The sequence below is a fragment of the Heterodontus francisci genome, chromosome 7 (genome assembly GCF_036365525.1).
Source record: "Heterodontus francisci isolate sHetFra1 chromosome 7, sHetFra1.hap1, whole genome shotgun sequence".
NCBI classification, from domain to species: Eukaryota; Metazoa; Chordata; class Chondrichthyes; order Heterodontiformes; family Heterodontidae; genus Heterodontus; species Heterodontus francisci.
Genome location: NC_090377.1, coordinates 27,225,570 through 27,253,122, shown reverse-complemented (window position 1 = coordinate 27,253,122; position 27,553 = coordinate 27,225,570). Strand labels below are relative to the sequence as shown.

General features: G+C 41.8%; 1 protein-coding gene across 4 annotated transcripts; it reads right to left on the bottom strand.

Annotated features, from left to right (window-relative positions):
* Nucleotides 1–858: 858 nt before the first annotated feature.
* nmi (N-myc (and STAT) interactor) lies at nucleotides 859–27,553 on the bottom strand. Of its 4 annotated transcripts, none has more exons than XM_068034927.1 (10): nucleotides 27,245–27,553; nucleotides 26,614–26,671; nucleotides 23,088–23,177; nucleotides 18,636–18,794; nucleotides 16,794–16,910; nucleotides 11,271–11,445; nucleotides 8,850–8,956; nucleotides 8,402–8,588; nucleotides 4,784–4,893; nucleotides 859–1,505 (listed from the first exon to the last, which is right to left on the bottom strand). In XM_068034927.1, the coding sequence occupies exons 2-10, from the start codon at nucleotides 26,665–26,667 to the stop codon at nucleotides 1,308–1,310; spliced, it is 1,197 nt and encodes a 398-aa protein (XP_067891028.1). In that variant the 5' UTR covers nucleotides 26,668–26,671; nucleotides 27,245–27,553; the 3' UTR covers nucleotides 859–1,307. The 4 variants fall into 4 exon arrangements, with proteins under 4 accessions (XP_067891028.1, XP_067891027.1, XP_067891026.1 ...); XM_068034926.1 differs by having other exon boundaries at nucleotides 27,250–27,553; XM_068034925.1 differs by having other exon boundaries at nucleotides 27,320–27,553.

Here is a 27,553-nt window from a genome sequence, read left to right as displayed (position 1 = left end):
CACTGCAACATTATCAGCTCGCACTTTCAGCAACTTTCCATATAAAACATATAAAAACCTAAACGGGCAGTGACAAGCTTAACTAACAGTAAATGCCATTAAATTCCCTGCTACAACAAAATCTGAGCAAATATGGTTTGAGTGCAAGTGCTGGAAGCTGAAATAAAAACAAGAAACGCTGGAACCACTCAGCAGGTCTGGCAGCATCTGTGAAAAGAGAAGCAGAGTTAACGTTTCGGGTCAGTGACCCTTCATCGGAACTCTGTGCTGGAAGCTGATAGCCAAGCATGAAGGTACATCAAATACACAATCGCCAACATGCTTACATTTTATATTTTCTTAAGAATTTCTTCAAAACTTAATCACTTTGAGTGCATGTAATAAAAAAGTCCCTCTTTTTACAAACCGAATATTTCATTACATGACCAAAGAGCATGATTGTAACAACAATGTATATTTATATTGTGCCTTTAACGTAATAAAACGTCCCAAGGTGCTTTAGAGGAGCGTTATAAAACAAGATATGGCACCAAGTCACATAAGGAAATATTAGGTCACATGACCGGAAGCTTGGTCAAAGTGTTTTAAAGGAGGAAAGGTGTAGGGAGGGAATTCCAGAGCTTAGGGCCGAGGCTGCTGAAGGCACGGCCACCAATGATGGACTGATTAAAATCGGGGATGCTCTAAATGAATTATAATGCTGGAACCCGAGAGTGCTCAATGTACATCAGATTATACAAACTCCTGTTTTTAACAGATAAGCCGCAGGGAAAAAGTCAACAGTCTTCCATTCCCTGATGATCAATAGTATTGTCCTTCATAGTTCAATATTTTAAATCACTACAAATACTGAAAAAATCCAATCTCATGCTAAGTTTATTCTCCAAGGACTGATATAACAATGCAAAGACATAAGAATAGTACTTTTCATTCCTTTATTTTGGCTGGTATTTTTATACACAACCATTTTATCATGCCATATTGCGTGTGGTTTTGCCCTTGTTAAAGGTTTATCCTGGTATGTAACACACTACAGAGTGCTTTTGTACATACTGTAAAACAACTCAGCAGTGATTAAACTAAAAATACATATATACATGATAAATGATTCATTGAAATTACAATTAAATCCTGCAACTGTTTTGTGGAATAATCAAATCAACAGGAAAAGACTCTGATTCTGGTGACTACAGGAACATGAATAAAATGTCTTGTGAGAAGTAGCAAAAATAAGCTACTTAAATTGACAGAAAAATAGATTTTCAAACACCACACAGATCAGAGACTACCTGCTGCAAACTAGAACATTAGTTCTCTTCCCTATCTTCTTCAAAGTACACAGTGAGATGTTTGTCTTTTGGGACGTACTGTACACTCTCAACTTCACCGCCATGGTTGCTTGGTTTCTGGAAATGGATCTCAAGCTTGTCCTGTAATTCTTCCTCTTCCATTGCGTTCTTAATGTCCGTTAGCAGCACAGTTCGTTTGCAAATGCCATTAAATGTCTGAAAGGTGAAAGAATGCAGTGGATTGCAGTTCATTATTACATTTAGTTTTAAAAGGTATTGCGTAACACTTTAGATATGGTAATGTTTCTAAAATCCAGATTGTGGATCAATCCTGTATGAATAAAATGAATAAATTTACATAGACTTACCTGCAATCTTGACGGCCCACTGCAATCTTCGGCGTGGTGGCTGGCACTCCTGCGCCTTCAATTCGGGGAAAGAGAGTGTGACACTTGTGGGGAGGGGAGGAGGTAGGATTTTCAATGCAGGGGGGAGCAGGGGGTCAAATACACACCATGGGTGGAGAGGATGGTGGGAAGGGTTGAACTTGGTGCAATCTGGGTGTGGGGAGAGGTCACATTTAAAAGTTTAGTGTTTTGGGGGAAGGGCAAATAGTGTAATTGTTATTGGGGGGTGTGGAAAAGGGGCATAAGAAATTTATTTATTTAATTTTGGGGGTATGCCTTTAAAACTTTAAATTGGGCAACAGGGCTGGCTGCCCTTTAAAAATGGCGTCAGTGCCCACGCACAGGCAGCTAACGCCATTGTTGGGGACGGACAGCCTGTCCCCTCCACGAGATTGGGGGGGGGCTATTTAAATGAGCCGCCATGCATGAGATTGCGGCAGCCCGCAATTTTTTTGGGCTTGCCACCGAGAACAGCGGTAGGTTCTTAAAATCCAGCCCCTAAAGGGAGGAAAACCAAATGCAATGGGGTATGTATTGCTTCCCTATATTAAACCTAGATAAAAGCATGCATAAAGGGCACACTCACTGGATTTTATTCTAGGTTCATAAATGTCATCATTCTATGGTCAGGCAATAATCTTTGGTCATGATCACATTGGTACTATTGGTGTATTAACCATAAATGCATGGAACTAAAGGTCTGTTATACTCCAATCTTTCTGAATGAATTTAAAACTGGCCTAAATCAGGTCTATATAATAGCTATGAAATTACTCCAGGTGAATCAAAAACTAATAAATAAGGATACATTTAAAATACAAGTTTACTGCCTGTCTGTATAAGGCCTGACCTGACTCTATAGTGAAGCAAGTGGACTCTGTGCTCCAGCAAAACTGCTTTGCATCCGCACTGCAGTTGTAGTGTAAATCCATTCTTAAATACAGGGTTAATGTACTTAATGGTTAAAGATGAGCAGAAAGTATCTACAGGAAAATAAATGGTTGTTTTACATGTTTAGAAGTTTATGTATATTTTACTAATGAAGGATAGGAGTGTTATACCATGAATGATATACCATGTTATACCACTGTCTGAACCACACTTTTCACAGCCTTGGCATCTTACTTGACGCTGTGCTGAGCTTCAGACTCCTTAACTTCTCCATCACCAAGAACACCTACTTCCACCTTCATAGCAACAGTCTTCCCCACCTCGCCTCAGCTAATCTGCTGCTGAAGCCCTCATGCCTGCTTTTGTTACCACCAAACTCAACTATTCCAATGCTCTCCTGGACAGCTTCCCACCTCACACCCACCCTCACTAAACATTTCCTAATGTCTCCTCATGTGGTTTGGTGTCAATTTTCTTTCTGATAAAACTCCTGTTAAGCAGCTTGGGACATTTACTATATGAAAGGTAATATATAAATGCAAATTGTTGTTGTGATACAGAAGCTATTACTCTGCTAATAAAATAAAGCTACGTCCATTTAAGGCTACAAAGATAACCTATTACGTAAACAGTTCACTCTGAGTCTAATTGCTTGGTTAGATGTTAGTGTGGGATTGGAACCCACTGCAGTCTCAGCAGCAAACAATGTTTTAAGATTGTTTTGCATCTATAGCAAAGCGAGGAAGATCCGAGCCGGGGGAGGAATTGTAAATTAACCTAACTGTAACGGTCATGATTGTTTAAGAAGTGTCAACATTCCTTCATTCACAGTCAACTTACATTTAAAAATGTCCCTACATTCATATGTCCATTACTGTTCTTTACTTTTTTCAAAATCACAAAAGTATGCAAATACATGAATGAAATAAAATAAACTTGAACTGGTGTGGGACAAGTTTGAATATCAACCAATCTGAAAGAATGATCCCTTGTCAAGTGTGACTCAATAAACGTGACTCTCCTAACGGGAACTGCATATAGATGTACCATTTTTATTATGAAGATATAACTTTTACGCTCCATTAAAGTCATTTGCACTGACAATTTAGTCAGAATATTTTCTCAACGTTGCCAACACACCAGATATTTAAACTTCACAGCATCCTTTTCTGAGTGTTTTTTTTAAAATCATAAACCCAATGTAGCTTCTAATATCAGATTTCAATTACCTGTATTGGGGGCATGGGCTGGGGGTGGGGTTGGGAGCGTCCAAAATTAAACCAAAATGCTTATCTCCTATGCTTGCCTATTTGTATTATTGAGTAACTATCAGTTTAGAATTTAGAAAATTCCTAAGAATGAGCCTTTTTGAGTTAAAAGGGCACAGGTTAAGGAAAGCTTTAGTTTCAACCAAGTGTTCTGCTAAAGACTGCACTTTAAATCACAGACATTGGGCCAGATCTCGTTGGAAAATTTGTGGCGTTATTAATGTGCAAATTGGCCAGCGAGTTCAGGAGATTAGGAGGTACACTGAGAGTTGCAAATCTCCAGGACTCACTGGTCGATTCAGGCCATCCCACCATTTGCTTCGCATAAACAGCGTCTCACCCTTAGCCTTCCCATTATTTTTTAAAACTTGCTGGATTTGCACATTAGTTGCCAGTAAACGCATCCCAGGAAGTTAAGTCTGGTAATTAAGAGCGTAAATATCTTTTGAAGCATTCAATCGTATTCCAGCATGTAGTCAATTATTGCCAAATTTAATATTTTTATATTTTTTTACCTTTCCTTTCTGTCTCTTTTTACCTCTCAATCCAATTTTTCTTTCCCTCTCTTTTTTTTCTCTTCCTATACCTGGTTTTACACTCATTCACCCCTTTTACCATCATTTCTGTTTTTGTCTCAGATCTTAAATCTTATTGGTAAAGGAGATACACCACTGACCCCGTCAATCTTGCAGAAGCCCCATTGGTCCCTGCTATGGAATTATCGGCTCATACTTCCAGCAAGTTATGGTGCAAAAAGTTTAAGCTGAAGGGTGCAGGAAAGCATCCAACTAATGGGGCTTGGCATGAGATGCCCGCTCCAACAAGATCTGGTCCACTCAGTCTTCAATTAGTCACACTATCCATTACAATGAATGTAATTTTTGTGCAAGCTCTTCATTAAAATGGCATAACATGTGCCCATCCTCACCTGAAATTTCTCCAAGGAATAATCCTTTACCGATTCAACTGCCACCCAACAGGATGTCTCCTCATTTAACAGAATTTTGTAATTCTTCTGTTCTGCAACATGCTGAGCAACTGAAAGGTAAATCCAGAGTATGAGGAATTCTTCATCATCAAAATGTGATACCACGTGGCCAAAACCATACATTGTTTTTTGGCACGCTATCAGCTTAGGGATTTACTACTGCTCCCAACACAAAGAAATTGCCAATATTCACTTTGATCTGTCTTCCAATAGGCAACAAATCCAAACGGATGGAGAAAAACAAAACCCAAACATGGCAGCGAGTGTATGAAATAAACTGGCCGCATCTGTGGAGAGAGAAACAGAGTTAACATTTCAGGTCAATCAGATCTTCTCATTGACCTGAAACATTAGGCAAGATCGTAACTCATTTGAAACCCATTTCACTTGCACAGAGTTAAAATCTTGCCCAGTTAACTCTGTTTCTCTCTCCACAGATGCTGCCTGGCTTGTTGAGTATTTACAACATTTTCTGTTTATAAGTCAGGTTTCCGCCATCCGCAATGTTTGCTTTTGTATGAAATAAACGGCCTGCGGAATCAGGAAAGATTAAATTCAAGAGAACTGTATAGAAATTTGACAGCAAAAGACTGTTAGAATACTGTGCACAATATTTTTCTAAACACTCCAACCAACTAGATGGACTGTCACTTCCAGTCATGCACATTCCTATATTCCTAACTTAAAGTTGTTTCACCAATAGTTCAACAATAAAGACAAATCTAACTCTGCTCTAAATGCCTTTTAAATTATTAAGGAAAGAGAAATTACTAATATTGAAATATGAAATAAAAACAGAAAATTCAGGAAACAGACTTGAGCGTCATCAATTTGATAGACAAATTAATGTTTTGCATATTTCCAGCATTTATGTTTAAGCACATTAAAATATCTCATCCTGCATTTAACTCATTTTACTACAATCTCTGTCACAGCTCTGGATGATAGTTGAGTGCTATGTGCTTTCTTCTTTTACCATTATACTGACCCACATTTAGTCTACAACAACACTTACAATCAGGAGTTTATTAAGAATGAAGGTAGTTCAGATAAAAGGATATTGACCTTAAACATTGACCTTGCTATTAACTGCCCCACATAGGCAAGACTTAAATATCGGGAATGTGACCCCAACACACTGGGCGGTGGATATTGGGGTGTCCGTGTAACCTGCTGTGGAGAGGTGGGACACTTAATTAACATATTTAAATCGGGTTCCCAATGTGAAATTGGAAGTCTGATTTAAAATTTACTGCGGCTATGTGGGATTCCCAGGGATCGGGGAACCTGGCAGGTGAATGGGAGACTCCAGAAGGTAAGTGTCTTTCTCAGCACTCACTGTGAGCCAGCAGGAGCCAGAATGTTTCCCATTAGGCCTCCTCCAAATCCGATCAGCAATTCCTCTTCCCCTCCCCCCACTTATAGAATCATAGCTTGATACAGTACAGAAAGAGGCCATTTGGCCCATCATCTCTGTGCCAGCTCTTTGGTCGTTCTATCCGAGTAATCCCACTCCTCTGCTCTCTCCCTTCCAAATCATGGCCTCTCTCCCTCTTCCCGATTACGGCCTCCTATCCTTCCAACCCCAATCACCTACCTTCCCACCCCCATCCCCGAATGCTGACCTTTCCACCCCCACCCCTGATTGCTGACCTTTCCACACCACCACCCCTGATCATTGACCTTTCCACCCCCACCCCCGGCCCTGATTGCTGACCTTTCCACACCACCACCCCTGATCATTGACCTTGCCACCCCCACCCCCGGCCCCGATTGCTGACCTTTCCACACCCCCACCCCTGATAGTTGACCTTTCCAGCCCCACTCCCAGCCCTGATCGCAGAGCTTCCTCCACCTGATTGCTGGGGAATGGCACGGACACAATGAGCTGGATGGCCTCCTTTTGTGCTGTAAATGTTACTATGACCGTCTCCAAAGATCCCCGGCTATAGCTTCCTGCCATTGTCGTTCAACTTGACAGGCTGCCTGGTGGGAAATAGATCCAAAAAAAAAGGTAGTGAGATCCTGCCGTTAAGTTTGGCTGGACCTTTGAGCCCCCAGCCTTCTCTGATTCTTTGCCCATTAATGGCCTTCATGTAAATATCAGGGCCACTAACTCTTGTTTCTCTCTCCACAGTTGCTCCCTTTCTGTTTTTATTTCAGATCTCCAGCATCCACAGTAACTTGCCTTTGTTTTAAGAAGGGCTCAGTGAGAATTGTAAAAAAAGGCTGTATACTTTTCTAACTTTACTCTGAGGGGAAAAATTACATAAATGAGACCACATCTGGAGGATTATGCATAATTTTAGTCTCCCTATATTTTAATAAAAGGATATTAAGTTATTGGAGGGAGTGTAAAGTAATAGATTAATTCCAGAACAAAGAGACAGAGTAAAAGTATGATAAACGTGTGGAACAAATTCTTAATAAGGGTGGTGAAATGAAAAACTATGACAGGGTCTAAGTTCCTGTCAGTAAATAAAGTTATCAGATTTCAAAATATATCAAGCTAATTTTGTGTGTTGGTTCAATGAATCGACAGGTTACGCTTATTGGAAATTGTTACTGTGTTACTAATGCAGCAGAAGCAAAGCTTGTGGTAGCAGGATTCTGTTTTCAGTATCCTTTTTGTTGCCCTTATTGTTATGTTGAGGGCAGTTTAGCACTTGGGGTCTGTCTTGTGACTCCCTGTGCCGAGTTGCAAATGCTATCTTCCAATTGTTGGGTGACCAAAAATTGTCAGGCTACCAAAGCACAGGAAATTGGGAAGGACAGAATTCCCAGGATCTTCCGTCAGTGATTAATGAATAAAATGAGACACACAGTTTAATTATCGCTTATCTGTTCAATTAACATTAGTGCCGGGAAGCGTGTGATCAGAAAATCGGGCACGTTCTCACTGGAAAAGAGAAGGTTGTGAGGTGACATGATTGCTGTTTTTAGCTTTTTAGACTTTGAAAGGGACTAGATAATGTAGACCATAGGAGGTTCTTTCACCTTGCCCAGAAAAACAGAACCAGAGGACACAACCTGTGCTTGAACTAATGTGCAGACAAAATATTTCAGTGAGTGGTCAATCTACGGAGCAAAGTCCCTTGAAAGAGACGGTGGAAGCAGATGGTATTAGTTCATTCAAATGCAAGTTAAATAGATACATTTCAGAAAATAACATTTTTGAGATACAGTATGTGAATAATTTGAGACAATACATGCAGTAAATGTAGCATACTTAGGAAGAAAAAGGTGACATTTCGACGTATGGTTTCCAAAAACTCTCCACTATGGGCGTTTTCCTTGCATCATTTCTGGAGCTGCTTTAGGCTAACTGATAGAGGTTAATTGCGATGATTAATCAACAACTCCATCATCATTGTATCGTGCGACTGCATGTTCACAAGAAATTCTACACTACAGATGTCCCCTCCATCTCTCTTAGCCCCTCCCTATTTGTGTTCCTAATAATAGTAAATTGTGCTGCTTTATTTGCAGCTCCTTAGGTCCCTCCCACTCGCATATTTTAACCAACAGCAACGGTGAAAGTGAAAACATTTCACTTACTTCCCTTCTCGACAAATATGACCAGGGCAGTTCCCGAAAAACTATCATAATTAATGTTCTCCACCTCCCCTCCGCCCAGACTCGGCTTTGAAAAGCTTATTTCCAACTTGTCTCTCATCCGTTCTTCTGGAAGACTATCCGGAATTTGGGAAACCTTGACCATCTTCCTGGAGATGTCAATATGTACCTGAAAGGGTTCATGAAAATATTCCAAGTTAAATTCTCAGGCGAGAGGCAGATAAAGTAGCTGTCCTTGCTCTTGACGCATGGCAAATCAGTGCAGGTATGACAGAAGTAATTGATTTTGAACATTATCTCTGAGCTGGTTTTATAAATAGACTGCAGAGCATAGCTCAAATTATAAAATGTCACACAAAGGCCCTTATTTGCCAGGATCCTTCAATACAAAACTTTCCATAATATTCTGACAATAATTTCATGTATTTACCTCAAACTGTCTTGCTGTATCCAGTCTGACAGGTTGTACCTTCACATCCAATTTCCCAGGATCCAGGTTGATGTGATGTTTGGTCACTTTTAGAATTTTATTAGCAACTGCAAGAAAAAGATTTTAAAAAAAGAAATAATTTGAGGGAGTTAAATGAGAGGATCGCAGCTGGACAGCTACAAGAAGCAGTCATGAGGTCAGGCCTGAGCAGAGACCAAGGGTAGGAGGTAGATTCGCAGGCTTAGATTTGTTCATTCACTGCTCCTGTCACACGCATGTCAGGGAATTACACATCTGCAACCTACGATTTTCTTACCATTAAACTTAAAAATTGGAAATTCATGGCCTGGAGTTTGGGGAAATTCCAACATTCTAAGCCGACATGCATCAGGAGTTTCTGCTTCATCAGCCTCCAAATACAGAAGCTGCACCGCTCAGTAACAAGACATACCAGTATACAAAAAGGCATAAGTGGGACCCTCTGGGGAGGCAAGAAGTGGTCGAGTTTTCTGCTTACCTGAGTTAGTAGGTGCCCAAGATGCAGCTGCCACCTGCCAGACCCATACAAATAAAGTGCATTCTCTATTATCCAAGATACTCTGGCGGGTCGAGCACTGGAGGGCATTGAGTAGGCGGCATCTTGATGTAACTGCTGGGATCACTTCCCACAAGCAATTTTGGGGCACATGTGTATACATAAAAACAGAGCTTGAGGGTGGACAAGAAAAGGAGAAATCAAATCCACGTAAATAATTATGAAGAAAGGAAGGTGCCAAAAATCCAGGCGTCTGTGATCCCAGCAGATATACCCAGAAAGAACTTTCACTGCTGATCCAAGGGGATGTCATGTGGCCATGGGAAGCTTTCCTAATTTGGATAACATTTTAGGGTGCCCTTGACATTAGAGACACAGTTAGGTTTCTCATCCACTAAAGAGGCTAAAAGGAATGGCAGAGCATCACAGGGTAAGGGGAGTGTAGCCCCTACCCCCATCCTGAGAATGGTCCCTCAGGCCTCTTTATGGGGGAGGAAATGTTTCAATTTTTTTTTATCTGCTCTGTTTGTGAGGGATCCCGGCCAGGATCCCAACCTGGACCACAACGATTGTTGGATGATGTTGTCAGGTGCTTAATAATGGTCTTTCAAATGGTCCTGGGCATGATATCTGACAACAGAGGAATTTGCCGCCCCAGCTCTGCTACTCCCCTTTGATAATGGAAGATCCAATTCAAGAGTGAACTATACAGTAAGTGGAAAAGTCCTGGGGAAAATTGATGTACAGAGATATTTGGGTGTTCAGGTCCATTGTTCCCTGAAGGTGGCAACGCAGGTCAATAGAGTGGTCAAGAAGGCATACGGCATGCTTTCCTTCATCGGACGGGGTATTGAGTACAAGAGTTGGCAGGTCATGTTACAGTTGTATAGGACTTTGGTTCGGCCACATTTGGAATACTGCGTGCAGTTCTGGTCGCCACATTACCAAAAGGATGTGGATGCTTTGGAGAGGGTGCAGAGGAGGTTCACCAGGATAGCAAGACGCTTTTTCCCAGAGTGGGGGATTCAATTACAAGGGGACACGAGTTCAAAGTGAAAGGGGAAAAGTTTAGGGGGGATATGCGTGGAAAGTTCTTTACGCAGAGGATGGTGGGTGCCTGGAACGCATTGCCAGCGGAGGTGGTAGACGCAGGCACAATAGCGTCTTTTAAGATGTATCTAGACAGATACATGAATGGGCAGGAAGTAAAGAGATACAGACCCTTAGAAAATAGGCGACAGGTTTAGATAGAGGATTTGGATCGGCGTAGGCTTGGAGGGCCGAAGGGCCTGTTCCTGTGCTGTAATTTTCTTTGTTCTTTGTTACATTTGAGATAGGCAAAGCTGTGTTCCCAATGGGCTATCTCAGATGCTTCCAATCCAAGGCCGAAATCTGACGTAACCAGGTCCATCCCTAGTTTCTAGCCATTCTGGAGGACTTCTGTCAAAGTAATGACAGTGGTATTCCAGAACATCCGTGAATTTTCAGGGGAAAAGTATCAGGTATTAATTTGGGGACCGACATGGTCAGGGTGGGAAAAGAGAGTTGCTGCATCTTTCAACAGGAATCTGTACCTTTTTTAATATTTTGTTTCAAATCATCTCTGAAAAAGGAAGAAAAATCTGGGAGCCAGAATAAAGGTGAAAATACAGTATTAGAACTGTGCCGGCTCAAAAAATATCAATAAGCAGCAAGAAGAAGCACCAAAGAAAGGCATGCTTGTGTCTGAAAATGCAGCAATCCCACTATAAAATTATCTGCACTTCTCCCAAAAAAATAGTGACCACGTCTTTTCAGTATGTGGTTGCCATTTTGCTGAAATCAGTGACAGGACAACTGAGAATTTGCAGAATCTTCTGTTTTCCTATTAAGGATAGCTGCATTACCTTGTTCGTCTTCAAAAGTTATTAAAGCCTGTCCATTCTGAAGAACCAGTGAAACTTTAGGAAAGATGTTATAGCAACACTTGATCTTCAGGAACTCTTCTCCCTCTTTATCTGTCGGCACACTTTCTTCGAACTTGGCAAACTTAATATTCTTCTCAGGTAATACGACCTTAATCTGTACATAACAAAAACTAGCTTGAAAAGGGAAAATTCTAACTGGTTAAAAAAGAAAAGCTACTCCAGCATTTATAAGCTCAAATTGTTTTGTATATATTAAAAGACAGGAATATTTTCATCCACAGAGATATGAGGGTAGAAACTGGACCATATTGCAACCATTTTATGGATGTAAAACAGACATAAAACCAACGCAATGAGTCACAATTTTGGAAACCAACACCTTGTGCCCCAAGGAAGCCTGAAAAACATCCAACGCGAAATTGGTTCCCGCCATTTTGCTGGTGGCACCCAAAACATGGATTCGCCTCAATGCATGCACTACTGAGGGCCCTCACATTTATTTTAGGACCTCTGCAGACAAATTTGAGTAGAGTAGGTGCCAGAGTGGACATCAAAAAGCAAGAAAGAGGAGCAAAGACTAACAGCTAAAATAAAAGGGAGCCTAAAGGTCTTCTTTGGGCACATTAATAGTAAAAGGGGGGTGAAAGGAGGAGTGGGGCCGATTAGGGACCAGAAAGGGGATTTACACATGGAGGCAGGGGGCATGGCTGAGGTATTAAATGAATACTTCGCATTTGTCTTCAACAAGGAAGAAGATGCTATGCAAGTCTTGGTGAAAGAGGAGGCAATCTGGATACTTGAAGCGTTTAAAATTGATGAGCAGGTGGTATTGGATTGGCTAGCTGTACTTAAAGTTGATAAGACATCAGGACCATCTAAGGATACTGAGGGAAGTGACAGTAGAAATTGAGGAGACACTGACCATAATTTTCCAGTCTTCCTTTGACTGAACAATTGCAAATGTTACACCTTTGTTCAAAAAAGGGTGTAAAAATAAGCCCAGCAACTACTGGCCAGTCAGTTTAACCTCAGTGGTGGGGAAGCTTCTAGAAACGATAGTTTGAGGCAAAATTAAAAGTCACTTAGGTAAATACAGGTTAATTAGGGATAGCCAGCTGAAATTGTTAAGACAAAATTATGTTTAACTAACCAGCTGGAGTTTTTTGATGAGGTAACAGAAAAGGTTGATGAGGGCAATGCTGTTGATGTGGTGTACATGGACTTCCAAAATGCATTTGATAAAGTGCCACACAACGTACGTTAGAGCAAAGTGACAGCTGATGAAATAAAAGGGACGGTCGCAACATGGATACAAAATTGGCTGAGTGACAGGAAACAGAGAGTAGAGGTTATGGATGTTTTTCAGACTGGAGGATGTAATGAATCACCAAGGGTTGGTGTTAGGACCCTTGCTGTTTCTGATATATATTAATGACCGAGGCCTTGGTGTACAGGGCACAATTTCAAAATTTGCAAATGATACAAAACATGGAAACATTGTGAACCGGATAGTGTACAACTTCAAAAGGACACAGACATATTGGTGGAATGGACAGACAAAAGGCAGATGCAATTTAATGCAGAGAAGTGTGAAGTGATTCATTTTGGTAGGAAGAATGCAGAGAGACAATATAAACTAAAAGATGAAATTTTAAAGGGGGAGGTGGGGAAGAGGGGCCTGGGTTAATCTTGTATAGAAAACTGGTTCGGCCTCAAGTGGAGTACTATGTACAGTTCTGAGCACTACATTTTAGGAAAGATGAGAAGGCATTGGAGAGAGTTCAGAAAAGGTTATGGAATGGTTCCAGGGATGAGGAACTTCAGTTACATGGATAGATTAGAGAAGTCGAGACTTTTTCCCTTGGAGGAGAGGTTGAGAGATTTGATAGAGATAGTCAAAATTATGAGGGGCCTGAACAGGGTAGATAGGGAAAAACTGTTCCCAATGCTGGAGGGATTGAGAGCAAGAGGGCACAGATTTATGCTAACTGGCAGAAGAAGCAACAGAGACATGAGGAAATTTTTTTTCACGAAGCAAGTGGTTAGGATCTGGAATGCACTGCCAGAGAGTGTGGTGGAGGCAGTTTCAATCAAGGCATTCAAGAAGGAATTGGATCGTTATCAGAAAATGAAGAACGTGCAGGGCTACAGGGAGAAGGCTGGGGAGTGGCACTAGGCTAAACTGCTCTTTTGGAGAGCTGGTGCAGACACAATAGGCTGAATGACTTCTTTCTGTGCTGTAACAATTCAATGATTCTAGGACATGAAGAGTAAAATTGTTGCAGTACATTTCTTACATGCCCCCATTATTTCATGTATACTTGGTCCTACAGTGTAACTACTGTTAGGGGTCCTATAAACTACTCCCACAAGTGCCGTCTTTCTTTTGCTATTTCTTATCTCCACCTAATCTGATTCTACATCTTGCTCTTCTGAACCAAAGTTACCTCTCACTACTGTACTAATTTCATCCTTTAATAACAGAGCTACGCCACCACCTTATGCTTTCTTCCTGTCCTACCAAAATGTCAAATATCCTTGAATATTCAGGTCCCAGCCTTGGTCACTTTGCAACCAGGTCTCTGCAATGGCTAGCAGATCATACTTATTTAATGCTATTTCTGCTATCATTTTGTTAAGAATGCTGTATGCAGATACAGAGCCTTCTGCCTTTTTACCATTCTTCCACACTCTGACCTTATCTGCTGGTGCATTATTAAGTATGTACACTCCATCCCTTCCTGTCACACTCTGGTTATCATTACCCATATCGCTACCCTGCTCTATTGCCTGTCCTTTCTCTTTAATTTACCAAATCTCCCCTCACATGATTTCTCCCCACCCCCCATTATTTAGTTTAAAGCTCTCTCTACAGCCCTAGTTACATGATTCACCAGGACACTGGTCCCAGCGTGGTTCAGGTGAAAACCATCCCAACTGTACAGTTCCCTCTTTCTCCAGTACTGCTGCCAGTACCCCATGAATTGAAACCCATTTCTGCCACACCAATCTTTGAGCCACACGTTCAACTCTCTGATCTTCTTTACCTTATGCCAATTCACTCATGGCTCAGGTAGTAATCAGTGTATAACATGCATAAAAATACATTCACAACTGCATACAAATTTGTGATGGTTTGTTGGGCTTCCACACAAAAATTGCCATGACTGATGAAAGCATCATTTAAAAGGACCAGAGAAAAATAAGCCCCAAAATTCTTAAGAGCTGGAGAGGGTAGAAAGCCACAATTCCATATGGGATAGGGAAGGAGCAGGATTTGAGGCAATGTGATTCCACCCTGTTTGCACTGACCCTTTAAATGGCAGTGGAGGGGGGGGTGGGAAACGGTGTGAACAGATCTTCTGTCTGCCCACGCACCCCCATGTCAAGTGGAAATGTTCCAAAAATTTCAGCCCTTTACTCCCTCCATAGCTCTCAGCATTAGTCACAAGTGACAGGTGAGAGCTGACGCAAGTGCCACTGAGGCCTGTAAAAAAAGTCCCCAACCCTTTACAAGGGAAAGGTAATCGATACCAGAGGATCAACTTCTTTCCCGACGAGACCCCATAGATCTATTGAGAGTAAAGAGGTGAAGAATAGGAGTTTCTTTTGGACGTCCCTGGGCTTCTCTCTTCTGTTGGACTAGCACAATACCGCTCTAACATTCCAGTTGCCAGTTCGGTGCAAGCACCCTTGATGTGCCATTTTATGTGTGATGTGCTTGCCCCCGACAATCTTGGGATTTTGGACGGGGTCTCCTGCTTCAGGATAGAGTGGGCAGGAGTGCTGCCCTGATGCACACTTGTGCTAATAGAACAGACTCTGAGAAATTTGGAGCCACAAACAAGTTTGTTGAATAAATTTGCCGGAACAATTGGTGACACCATGATTATTTCGGCCTTGATTCTGTAACATCCTTTTCTTCTCTCCACAGATTGCTATAATTCTGGACTCTTTAGCATCCCTCCTATGGTGTTTTTCGAACTATAACTGGTTACTTGCTATGATAAGTGAGCTATGAGTTCACCTCTGAATTAATAAGATGTGAAAAGAGCCACTGTCCAGTTGACACAGCAAATTCAACCTAGTCTTGAACCCTTGCCTATAACAAATTTGCAGATATCAGTCAGAGCGCTGATAACAAGCAATGTAGTTGACCCCAATGTTCCTGGATTAGTTTTGGGGAAAAAAGTCACTAATCCAACTCCTGGGCATGATCCTGGGACCACTGGTGGTAAAATGTGTGGACGGCAGATGAGGACAGATTCCAGCTTGGCTGTTACATCGAGTATTCTGCAACACTCACAAGTAACAGTGCTTGAGTGAGATAACTGAGGGAGAAAAAGATTAGGCGATAACAAAGGTGTGACAGAGATTCCCGCATAATAAAAAGTCCTCTCATCCCTGTTCACTAACATTTACAATGGTAGGAAGAGACTTCCAACAGAGATAGGTAGGTAGCTACACAGAATTGCAAAGTAAAGAGATCATGCTAAACTTGTATCGAACCTTGGTCAGACCACACCTGGAGTACTGTGTCCAATTCTGGTCGCCATATTTTAAAAAAGATATAGAGGCACTGGAGAGGGCACAAAACGGATTTACAAGGATGATACCAGAAATGTGGAGGTATACCTATCAAGAGAGGATGAACAGGCTGGTTCTGAATATGAGTTATATCCAACTCAAAGCGTTTCTCTCTCCACTGAGTATTTCCAGCACTTTCTGTCTTTATTTATTTTATTTATTTAGAGATCCAGCACTGAAACAGGCCCTTCGGCCTACTGAGTCTGTGCCGACCAACAACCACCCATTTATACTAACCCTACAGTAATCCCATATTCCCTACCACCTACCTACACTAGGGACAATTTACAATGGCCAATTTACCTATCACCTACAAGTCTTTGGCTGTGGGAGGAAACTGGAGCAACTGGCGAAAACCCACACGGTCACAGGGAGAACTTGCAAACTCCGCACAGGCAGTACCCAGAACTGAACCTGGAGCTGTGAGGCTGCGGTGCTAACCACTGCCAAGGGCAAAACAAGAGGCCATTAATATAAGGTAGACAGTAAGAAATCAAACAAGGAATTCAGAAGAAACATCTTTACCCAGAGTGGTGAGAATGCGGAACTTGCTACTACAGGGAGATTTTGAAGGAAATAGTATAGATGATTTAAGGGGAGACTAGATAAGCATATGAGCTGGAAGGGAATAGAGGTTTATGCTGAGTGTTAGATGAGGAAAGGAGGAGGTGGCTCAAGTGCAGCATAAATGTTAACATGGATTAGTTGGGCCAAATGGCCTGTTTCTGTGCTGTATATCCTATGTAATCCCAGTAACTACAGTAACCATAATCCCATCATTCGCAGACCACAGATGCTCCGGAGAGTCAGACAAATAACTACAAGGTGTACTTAGATCTACTTAAAAATAGCATTTATTGAAGAGCATGGATGTGATTTTTCTTTCTCCTTAATGACATAAGTGTTAGCAGTTACCTTGAACTTAGACTGCAGGAGGTCACGGTCAGCTTGTTTACTTTGGAGCTCATTTTGAAGTTGAAGCAATTGATCTTTTAGTTTTGCACCTTCACGCTGTTTATCAATTAGCTTCTCCTATTAAAAAAGAACATACTATAAATAAATTATAAAGCATTAAAAGTAAGTCTCTTGTCAACTGAATCAACAAAATAGTGATACATAAACTCGGCATTCACAATAAAAAGTCGCCAGCATTGCTTCAAATTGATCTCCTGTAACTATGAGTGATGAAGAATGCAGTTGTTTCTCTTTAACACAGATGTACATTGGATCAGATAAAGCTTATACCCAACAAGCCAAAGCAGCTTGTTGGGTTCAAATGAATTCTATGACAATTGCACTAAATCTCCTGGAAGGTTCAATAAAATTTGAAGAACATGTTAAAGTTGATTATATGAGATTAAGATCTACATTTCTGTATGGCGCACACAGTGGACCATGATAAAACGACACAGGCAGAGGCTGGATCCCTTTCATTTTCCATCTGCCGAGTGCCCGACATACACAGAAAGCTATCAGCATGTTGAAGAGCCTCCAAATTAACTTATACTAAGATGTCTATACAAGTAGCTTCTGTTTGCCCAATACAGACTGCACATGCTCTCCCCATAAGAACACACTCACTTACAAAGCCATGAGAGCTTAGACACAGATGCGTGGAACCAAAGTTTAGGAACTTCCAAAGTCGCAAGGTGATGCTACTGGAGTTTAACTATCTAAAAGTGCCCAGCCCACCAGCTTGGAGAACAGTTGAGCCTCCCATTGACAATTAGCTGGAGTGGAAATGGGCAGAATGCTGGCTTCCGGTGACACGCCTATTCCTCCTCATTCTATTAGTGAGCCCAGGCTGGCTGGTTACTCATCAACAGTTCCCTGGAATACTGCAGAATCTTCCTGGTTTAGCTATTGGCATACAGTCTGACAAAGCGTATTGACCAAACATCCACTGCTACCCAAACAAGAAATGCTGGAAATACTCAGCAGGTGTGGAGAGAGAAGCAGAGTTAACGTTTCAGGTCAGTGACCCTTCATCAGAACTGGCCTGCTACCTGTTCGCCTTAGAGCTACATTGATTCCAGAGAGATAGCATCCATCTCGCTCCTCGATTCCCCCAACATTACCAGCACTGTTCTTGATTTCCTGCCCCACCCCCTCAAACAGGGGAGGTGATCAATTGTCCCATTCCCATTTCACTGCATGCAAAAGATTTGCCTGCTTTTTCTTGCTCCTGTTGCCTACCTCAGAGAGAGCCAAGCAAGGGGGAGCAGGAGAACTGGAGGAATCAACGGAAGGCCCGATAAGCATCCTTTCGGGGAGATAAGGCCCAGTAAGGGCCACCTTTACCTCTCTTGTAGCCCCAACCACCCACCCAATGAAAGGCACTGGCCTAGCCCAAGGCCTAAAAGAAAAATAAGTGCAAATCTTCCAGGTCTTTCTGCTCCCTTTAAACCTTCAACCACCTCTTCTGAAATGCAGTAGATGATGCTGCACCGATAAATGATGGCGCCTGGCAGCTGTAGACTCCCTCTTATTGGTGATGATCCTGTCGGACCCCACCCTACAGAACTAATGACTCCCAACCCATGAAAGAAGGTTGAAATCCCGCCCTGAACTTCCTCTTGTGGCTAACCCATCCCAGAAGGAAATTTAGGCATACACTTTTCATGCAGGCATTAAACCAGTTTAAGTACAGACAGGAGCGGAGTATGAGTGGTTAAGATATTCATATGTGAAGTTAGTCCATCAGGTCATCTAACCTTAAAGTTGTGCCGAAAAAACTAGTCAAAAATCACTTCTTACCTTGAAGGACTGCTCTTCCTTTTGAAAATCTCTCTGGAGGCTCTCCAGTTTATCATTTAGCTTGGAAAGTTGACTACCAGCATTCTTCTTCCTCTCATCCGCATCCAATTTTTCACAAATTAAATCTGATTTGTTCTTCTCTACCTTGTCTATTTTCCTCTATTCAAAAAGACAAGGCATGCTAGTAACTTCTGAAGCACCTACTAAATCTATGACACCTTTTAAAAAATATACATTAAAACCTTTTTTTAGAACTTCGATGACTATCGATTAAATGGCTGAAACTAAGTTTTGCCTCAATTTTTCTTCCTGAAATTATTAAACGGAGAATATTTTGCTCCATTCATGTAGCCTGGATGAAGTGAGTGCATGTTTATCATGCATGTTTATCAGAGCAGCCACTACCAAATTTTACAGATGAGGAGGCACCAGTGTAATGGACCATAAACAGAAAAACTTTGACAAACAAGTTGTCCAAGGTCCACTGGAGCTTCTTGAAGGATAAGTGGTCAATGTTTGCAGACATTTTCTTTTTCTTCAATAACTTCTAGGATTATTTCCCCAGTAATTTTGGAGAATTGGACAGGTTCACTATGTGAAATATATCACCCTATGCTCTTCAGTTCTTCTTACACCCTGCTGTGACTCCTATTGTTAATCTGAGTTCTTTTTGCCTTCAGTCTGGTTCAGTAAATATACCGAGTCGGATGTGTAGGTAAAATCAATTACTTTATTTGCGCAGTCGCCAGCGGACTTACTCTGAGAACAGCGGCACTGACTCCACCAGAGTCTGTCGGGTCCCCCCCCCTCCAGAGTAAGTGAAGTTTGTGATACAGGTACTACTGTTTATACATTAAGATTCATGCTACACCCCCTTGTTTAACCAATCAGTGCGGTACAATTCGACTTCACCCACGTGGTGACATGCAGTACATCTGTTACTGAGGTTAACAATACACTCCATTCTCAATACATACTTGTTACTAATAAAATATTGTTTTGTACCAGCAAGATAAAACAAAGCGGATAAGCAAGCTAATTAACAAGAGTGTAGGAATCATCAATAACCATGCTGGTCTCACTCCCTACATAGATCATGAGTCTGTCTCTACCTTGTGACAAGTAATTGCGGCGCATCCTGCTATCTCTATTAGGTGTACATTCCTGAGTGTTTCGTGCATTGTGCAGCTACATCAAGTAGTGGCAGTTCACGAAGATAAGAGGGGTCTAGCACTCCTTATCACTCACACAGGGATGGACATCATTTGATTCACAGGAGTCCATTTGTTCCAAACCACAGGGAGTCACACAATCAGGCCATAAAGAACAGATGTCCTTGCAATTACCAGTGTCGGCTAGTCTTTACAGTCTCACACGCTCTGCCTTTACTTTTAACTATTTCATTGTGGTTTCTGCCACTTAAAATCAAAGCTCAGCAAAGCTACTATTCCTAACTTGGCTATATTTCCCATTAAGCATAGTGCCATGCCTTTCTGCTCACTTCCACACTATAACCCAACTGTAAAGGTAAGTAGGCTCTCCTTTGCATGGTACAATAATTCAATTTGTTCCTCCGTCAGCCTACTGCAAATGGAGTTATTACCACCCATTATCCTACAGTTAGTGTTCCCATTGAGCGCTGCCCCCATCATTTCTTCAACCAAACTGTGGACTCAAAAGGTCATGTGACAGAGGGATATTTGTCATGGTACATGAATGCTTGAGTGGAGGTGGACCCCTAGTTCAGGTAGAGGTCTGGAAATCCTTTTCTGGCCAAGTATAAAAGCAATTCATTTGAAAGTATTGCAGATGTTTCTGTCCTTCAGGTTGTGCTCATCCAGTTCTTGGTGGAGGTGTATTATATCTACATTCATTAGGTCTCCACTTTTAAACTCAAGTAGAATATGTGCATTTCAGAGATGGAAGACCACTGAGGATCAGGCCAGAATTCTTAAGTATTTGTATATGTTTTAGAATATATAGAAAAAATCTGAGTGGAGTATTTTTGTACAAAGCCCTAGTACCATTATTTTTCATATCTACAAAAGCTGCTGCAATAAAGTTTGTTGAAAATTTTTATAAATAAAATTGCATTTATACCATGTAGGTTTACACAAGTCTTCTCTTTGCCGTTACTGGCAGAAAGAATTGTAGAGATGGTCCACTGAGATCAATTAGGCTGGGGTAAAGGCCTGCTACCCAACCCAAACCCGACAGGACCTGACGACAAGTGTCGGGTTCGGGTTCGGGTCGGGTCATACTTCCGGGTCCAGCATTCGGGCTCGGGTCAGGTCGGGTCGGGCCGGATCGGACACACACTATCACCACCTCAGGTAAGTGACTTTAATGTTAAATTTACTTTTTGGACTTTAAAGGTGGTTTTGCTACAGTTATTTTAAGCTTGTGCACGTAAGGAATAAAGTGAAAAATGGAAGGTAGGTTAACTGATGGTCAGGTTGGGCCCGGGAAAAAATGGAAGGACTCGGGCGGGTCGGGCTCGGGGTCGGATGGGGTTCTGTCGGGCTCGAGTCGAGTCTCATTTGCAGACCTGAGCAGGCCTTTAGACTGAGGCTTTGGAGTGGCATGAGAATTAATCTGGAGTGATCTGATGTTGGAAAACCAGAGAACTATGACAGTAAAGCATTTTCCAGGGTTTGATGGCTCTAGATTCACTCTCAAGCTGGATCTTAAGTCATGGTTTACAGATCTTTTAAACTAGCTGCTGAAGGGTGCTTTCCAAATGACATCAGGTGTGACTCAGCTGTGGAACTGCATGAAAGATAAAAGTTCATTATAAAAGGTTACACAGATGGAACACACCTCAGGGTTCAGGTGGCTAAGAAACCAAATACTGGTTTGACTGGTACTTTCTCCATACTCCTATTCTCACTACTACAGATAATGTACTATTAACTGTTTCAGTTCAGCTAGTGGGGATGATAAGAACTTTTTTATGCAGTGAGTTGTTATAATCTATAATTCACTGCCTGAAAGGGTTGTAGAAGTAGATTCAATAGTAACTTTCAAAAAGAAACTGGATGTATACGTGAAATATACCAGGCATATACTAGAAAAGGAATCATTTTCAGGGCTATGTGGAAAGAGCAGGGGAGTTGGGACAAAGTTGGTTAGTACGACAGGCTGAGTCTTCTGTCTAAATAATTCCATATTGGGAGATATTGATAATTAATGTATTATTATTTTCACACATGAAACTGCTTTGTCAGACATTATTTCTTTTTAAAGAGGCTGATTATGGCTGGAATTTTACGTCAGGGCAGAGGCCCCGCCCACCGGCCAAAAAGTCAGGGGCGATTCCTCTGCCAGGCATGGAAGCCATGCTGTGATTTTACATGGCCCAGGCCCTTAGTTGGCCTCTGGCAGGACTTCCACCCCTCTGAGGCAGGATGTCACACCTCCAAGTCCTGAGGGTCAGCAGCTCTTTAGTCCCAGCAGCACCACCAAGCATGGTGGCCATGACTCAACTGCACTGACTCAGAAATAGGAGCAGCAATGGAAGAGGCCTGGAATTGAGGTAAGTGTCTGGGGCCTCGCTGGGGACAATCGGCTGGGCCCCAGTGAGGCGGGGTGGGTCAGCTGAGGGGGGCATGTGATCCAGTGGGGGCAGCATGCGCCAGTGGAGGGAGGGCCCTCCGTGGGCACAGGGTGCCCGATCAGTAGAGTGCTCCCCACCCTCCCCCACCAGCCCACAAGGAGGCTGCCAGGGTTTACTGGGCAGTCTCCTGAGGTAATGAGCCACCCACCACTGCTGGTAGAATATCAGTGGCGGTGGGAAGAGGCCCTTAAGTGGCAATTAATTGGTCACTTAGTGGCTTAATTGGCCTGGGGCAGGCGGACTGTTTACCAACTCACCTGCTGCTCGTAAAATTGCACTGGGGCAGGAGGGCAACGAGAACGGCACCCCAACCCCCGCCTCCAGCCCATTCCCACAGGTGTAAAATAAAAGCCATTGTCTTAGTTAAAATATAAGAAAGAATTTTACATAAACACATTAGTCTCTTCGCTACCAATCTTATGCAACATAATTTCACCTTATACTGATAGCTCAAAGGAGTTCATCTACTTCAAATTGCAAACTTTTTTTCAAACTTACTTGTGTAAATGCATTAAATTGTGATGAGTCAATTGCACTCAGAAGAGAAATTCACAATTTAACTCTTAAATATGACTTTAGTAAAAATCTCAGTTGTATTTATGCATAATTAGTTGTGACTACAAGATCACAATAAATTGATAAAATCAGTCAAAGTTTGTCTGATCGTTATTCAGGAGAGCCCCAAACCTTTGCACATGACTCCAAAGCCCAATCACCCCTTCCAGCTATTAATGCAGTACCAGTGGTTCCCATAACGTTGTTCTTGTGATTGTATGGAGCTTAATCTAGAACCACAGCCAGATAAGTCACAGAAGCTGCTGTTAGATACACTGTACCTGCCACAATTCTAACTCTTCTTTTGCTTTCCGAAGTTTTGCTGAAAGATTCATATTGTTCTGACCATTCTCTTGAATAACTTCAAAATCCTGAAAGGCCAACCAAAGAAAAATTAGCGAGAAATAATTCTGATCAAGAATTGTACTCAAAACATTAATATATCTTTCTCTTTCAGATATTGATCAACTAATACTTCTTGTTTATATTTTACACATGAATAAGAACCAGTTATAGCTGTAATTAGAAAATAATGATACTTTCTGGAACTTTAATGGTAATAATTACTGAATTGTTAAAGATGGATATCCGAGCCTTTGACTGTTTCTCTTTAACAGTTGTGTTATTTGTAAAGTTTAGTTTAGTTTAGTTTAGAGATACAGCACTGAAACAGGCTCTTTGGCCCGCCGAGTCTGTGCTGACCATCAACCACCCATTTATACTAATCCTACACTAATTCCACATCCCCACCTGTCCCTATATTTCCCTACCACCTACCTATACTAGGGGCAATTTATAATGGCCAATTAACCTATCAACCTGCAAGTCTTTGGCATGTGGGAGGAAATCGGAGCACCCGGAGGAAACCCACGCAGACACAGGGAGAACTTGCAAACTCCACACAGGCAGTACCCAGAATTGAACCCGGGTTGCTGGGACTGTGAGGCTGCGGTGCTAACCACCGCCACTGTGCCGCCCTTTAAAAGAGAAGTGTTTTAATACTCAGAAAATCTCATTCATTGAGCAACATGGAATAGATCTTTATTTACCCCAATTTACTGTCTGACCTCTTATACCAAATATATATGATCCACTAAGATGAATGGAAACCCATGACATAAGCTGGAATAACACACAGATTCCTTTTCCCTTCTTCCTCAGCTGAAGCTACTTGCTGGGGTACAGTTACACAGGTACCAGAAGGCCCTCCAATACCCCATCTAACAGGCCATTCTTCTTAGTTGAACCTACACAGTGAGTGTCAACAGACTAATGAGCATAGAGAGCTTCACATCGGACATTCATACGAAAACATTTTCCAGTAAGACTGTGCTAAATAGTGATCAGTATCAGGAACTGACATTGATTTCTGTAGTTCCAAGACTCCAAAGCCAGGAGTAGTACCCCAACTACTTCCCTGTCTGCAAACAACTAACTCAGTGTAGACCCAAAATTGGGCCTAGGACCTTCTAGTCTATATGGCATAGTAGTACATCAGCTGGTCCCTTTATTGTCTGGATCACCTGGGGAAATTATATCGCACTGATGACCATCTGGACTTAAAGATAAAAAATTGTTATATAATATCAAAATATTTTAGACAGCAATACTATCCTTGACGTTTTCAGAAATAGGGACAGTGTTTTGTAAGAAAGTTTTGTACTTAAAAATAAATGGATAATTCCATATATCTGATCCCATTTAAAATCATTTGTGTTCAATAAAACAAGATTTACTTTTTTTTAAAAAACTGAACATTCTCGACTCTGAATAAGTAGGTTGTGAGTTCTAGTCCCAATGCAGCACATAATTTAGGCCGACACTTCAGTGCAGCACTGAGGGAGTGCTGCTTTGTTGGAGGTTTCCACCCTTCAGATTCAATTTTAAACCAAGGTTCCATCTATGTGTTCAAATTGACGTTAAAGATCCCAGAACACTATGTGAAGAAAAGTAATGGGTTTTTCAATGTCCTGCCCAACACTGTTCCCTCAACCAACACCAGCAAAACATATTAGCTGAACATTCATTTCACTGCTGTCTGTGAGATTTAACTGTGAGCAAAATGGCTGCCATATTCACCCACAGAACAATAGCCATTACATTTCAAAGTAATTGATTGTGAGACACACTTTGGGGCATTTCTGAGATGCAGGCTCTTTATTTTAAGCTCAAAACCAAGAAAGATATTGAACTGTGTATTTTTTTTAGAACATTACAGCGCAGTACAGGCCCTTCGGCCCTCGATGTTGCGCCGACCTGTGAAACCATCTGACCTACACTATTCCATTTTCATCCATATGTCCATCCAATGACCACTTAAATGCCCTTAAAGTTGGCGAGTCTACTACTGTTGCAGGCAGGGCGTTCCACGCCCCTACTACTCTCTGAGTAAAGAAACTACCTCTAACATCTGTCCTATATCTATCACCCCTCAACTTAAAGCTATGTCCCCTCGTGTTTGCCATCACCATCCGAGGAAAAAGACTCTCACTATCCACCCTATCTAACCCTCTGATTATCTTATATGTCTCTATTAAGTCACCTCTCCTCCTCCTTCTCTCTAACGAAAACAACCTCAAGTCCCTCAGCCTTTCCTCCATACCAGGCAACATCCTAGTAAATCTCCTCTGCACCCTTTCCAAAGCTTCCACATCCTTCCTATAATGCGGTGACCAGAACTGCACGCAATACTCCAGGTGCGGTCTCACCAGAGTTTTGTACAGCTGCAAGTGTCAATTAAATGGCAACAAATATCGTAAAATGGTTATTTACAAGAACAACACTTGTATCTATGCAACATTGCCCCATGTTCAAATTTCCTTATGTTACACTGAAAAAAGTTGGTATTTATGTAATCTGGATGTATGCAAAGAGCTGGGTTTTTTAATTCGTCCATGGGAGGTGGGCAAGGCCAGCATTTGTTGCCCTTCCCCAATTGCCCTTAAACTGAGTTGCTTGCTAGGCCATTTCAGAGGGCAGTTAAGAGTCAACTACCTTGATGTGGGTTTGGAGTCACATGTAGGCCAGGCCAGGTAAGGAGGGCAGATTTCCTCCCCTAAAGGGCATTAGTGAACCAGATGGGCTTTTAATGACAATTGATGATAGTAATGGTGCTATGAAACTAAGACTAGGTTTCAATTCCAGATTTTTGATTTTATTAATTAATTGAATTTAAATTCCACCAGCTGCCATGGTGAGATTTGAACCCATGTCCCCAGGGTAATGGCCTGGGCCTCTAGATTACTAGTCAGGTTTGCCAGACTGATTCCTGGGATGGTGGGACTGACGTATGAGGAGAGATTGAGTCGGTTAGGATTATATTCGCTGGAGTTCAGAAGAGTGAGGGGGGATCTCATAGAAACCTATTAAATTCTAACAGGACTTGACAGGGTAGATGCAGGAAGGATGTTCCCGATGGTGGGGGAGTCCAGAACCAGGGGTCATAGCCTAAGGATATGGGGTAAACCTTTCAGGACTGAGATGAGGAGAAATTTCTTCACCCAGAGAGTGGTGAGCCTGTGGAATTCGCTACCACAGAAAGCAGTTGAGGCCAAAACATTGTATGTTTTCAAGAAGGAGTTAGATATAACTCTTGGGTCTAAAGGGATCAAATGGTATGGGGCAAAAGCAGGAACAGGCTGCTGAGTTGGATGATCAGCCACGATCATAATGAATGGTGAAGCAGGCCCGAAGGGCCGAATGGCCTACTCCTGCTCCTATTTTCTATGTTTCTATCACTAAGCCATCATCTCCCCTTTGTGTCATGAAAATAGATTTAACGCAAAACATTTTGGATAACATACTTACAACCTGTGAGTTATCATAATCTGCAGATAGCTCTGGTTTGTCACGCTGATCCATATCACTATTCAAAGAAAAGTAACAAAATTAATGTACATAATATTAATTGCATTGCTTATAAAGAGCAAGTATGATGTGCTATTATAATTATGCTTCCAAGGGGTAATCGGTTACCAGAGTGGGTTAGGCAGTGGTCCTTCAGCTCTGGGTTTTGGTTTCAAAAAGAATAATTCTTTCCAAGTGTAACTAGCTTGGGTCAGCCCACTAACTGACAATGATATTTTGACCTCTGGTGGAAACGATAGTCCAAATGGGAGTTAGGCCTGGACTACGTGCAGTTGTCATGTCCACAAAGTCATCAATCACACATTTGTCAATCACAATTTGTCAATACATCTCATGATGTTTATAAGGGCTTGAAATATTTTAATAGTATTATCATGAAGATGAAGGCGTTATTACAGCGAAACACCATATAGCCAGCCGACATCAAACTACAACCAAACATCCTACAACCCAGGAATAACAACATTGAATATACAGAGAACCGTGCCGTACATTTCAAAGCGAAAGTAACTCAAGTTACTTCTGAAAGAGTCAAAACTTTAAATCATCTTAAAATATAAACATGAAAAACCTCACAATGATGCTTAAATTCTCCCCTGAATTCTGAGTGTTGTGTAAATCGAGCCCCTGTTTTAGACAGCAGTACCTGAGGCACTCTGCTGTTCGATGGAGCTCAGGTTCGGTTTCCCGAACTTGCAAGTTCCAGGACTACAGCATTGGAGAGAAACAGACCCGGTCCGATCGCCTCGCTATATTTGAAGCGGCGAACGGCGGCTATTATTCAATCTATTGCTTTCTTTGCTCAAAACCGCCTGTTTAGACACGGCCTCCTTCTGACACTTGCTCGCAGTTTACTTTCGGTTTCCAGAATGCCGCATTA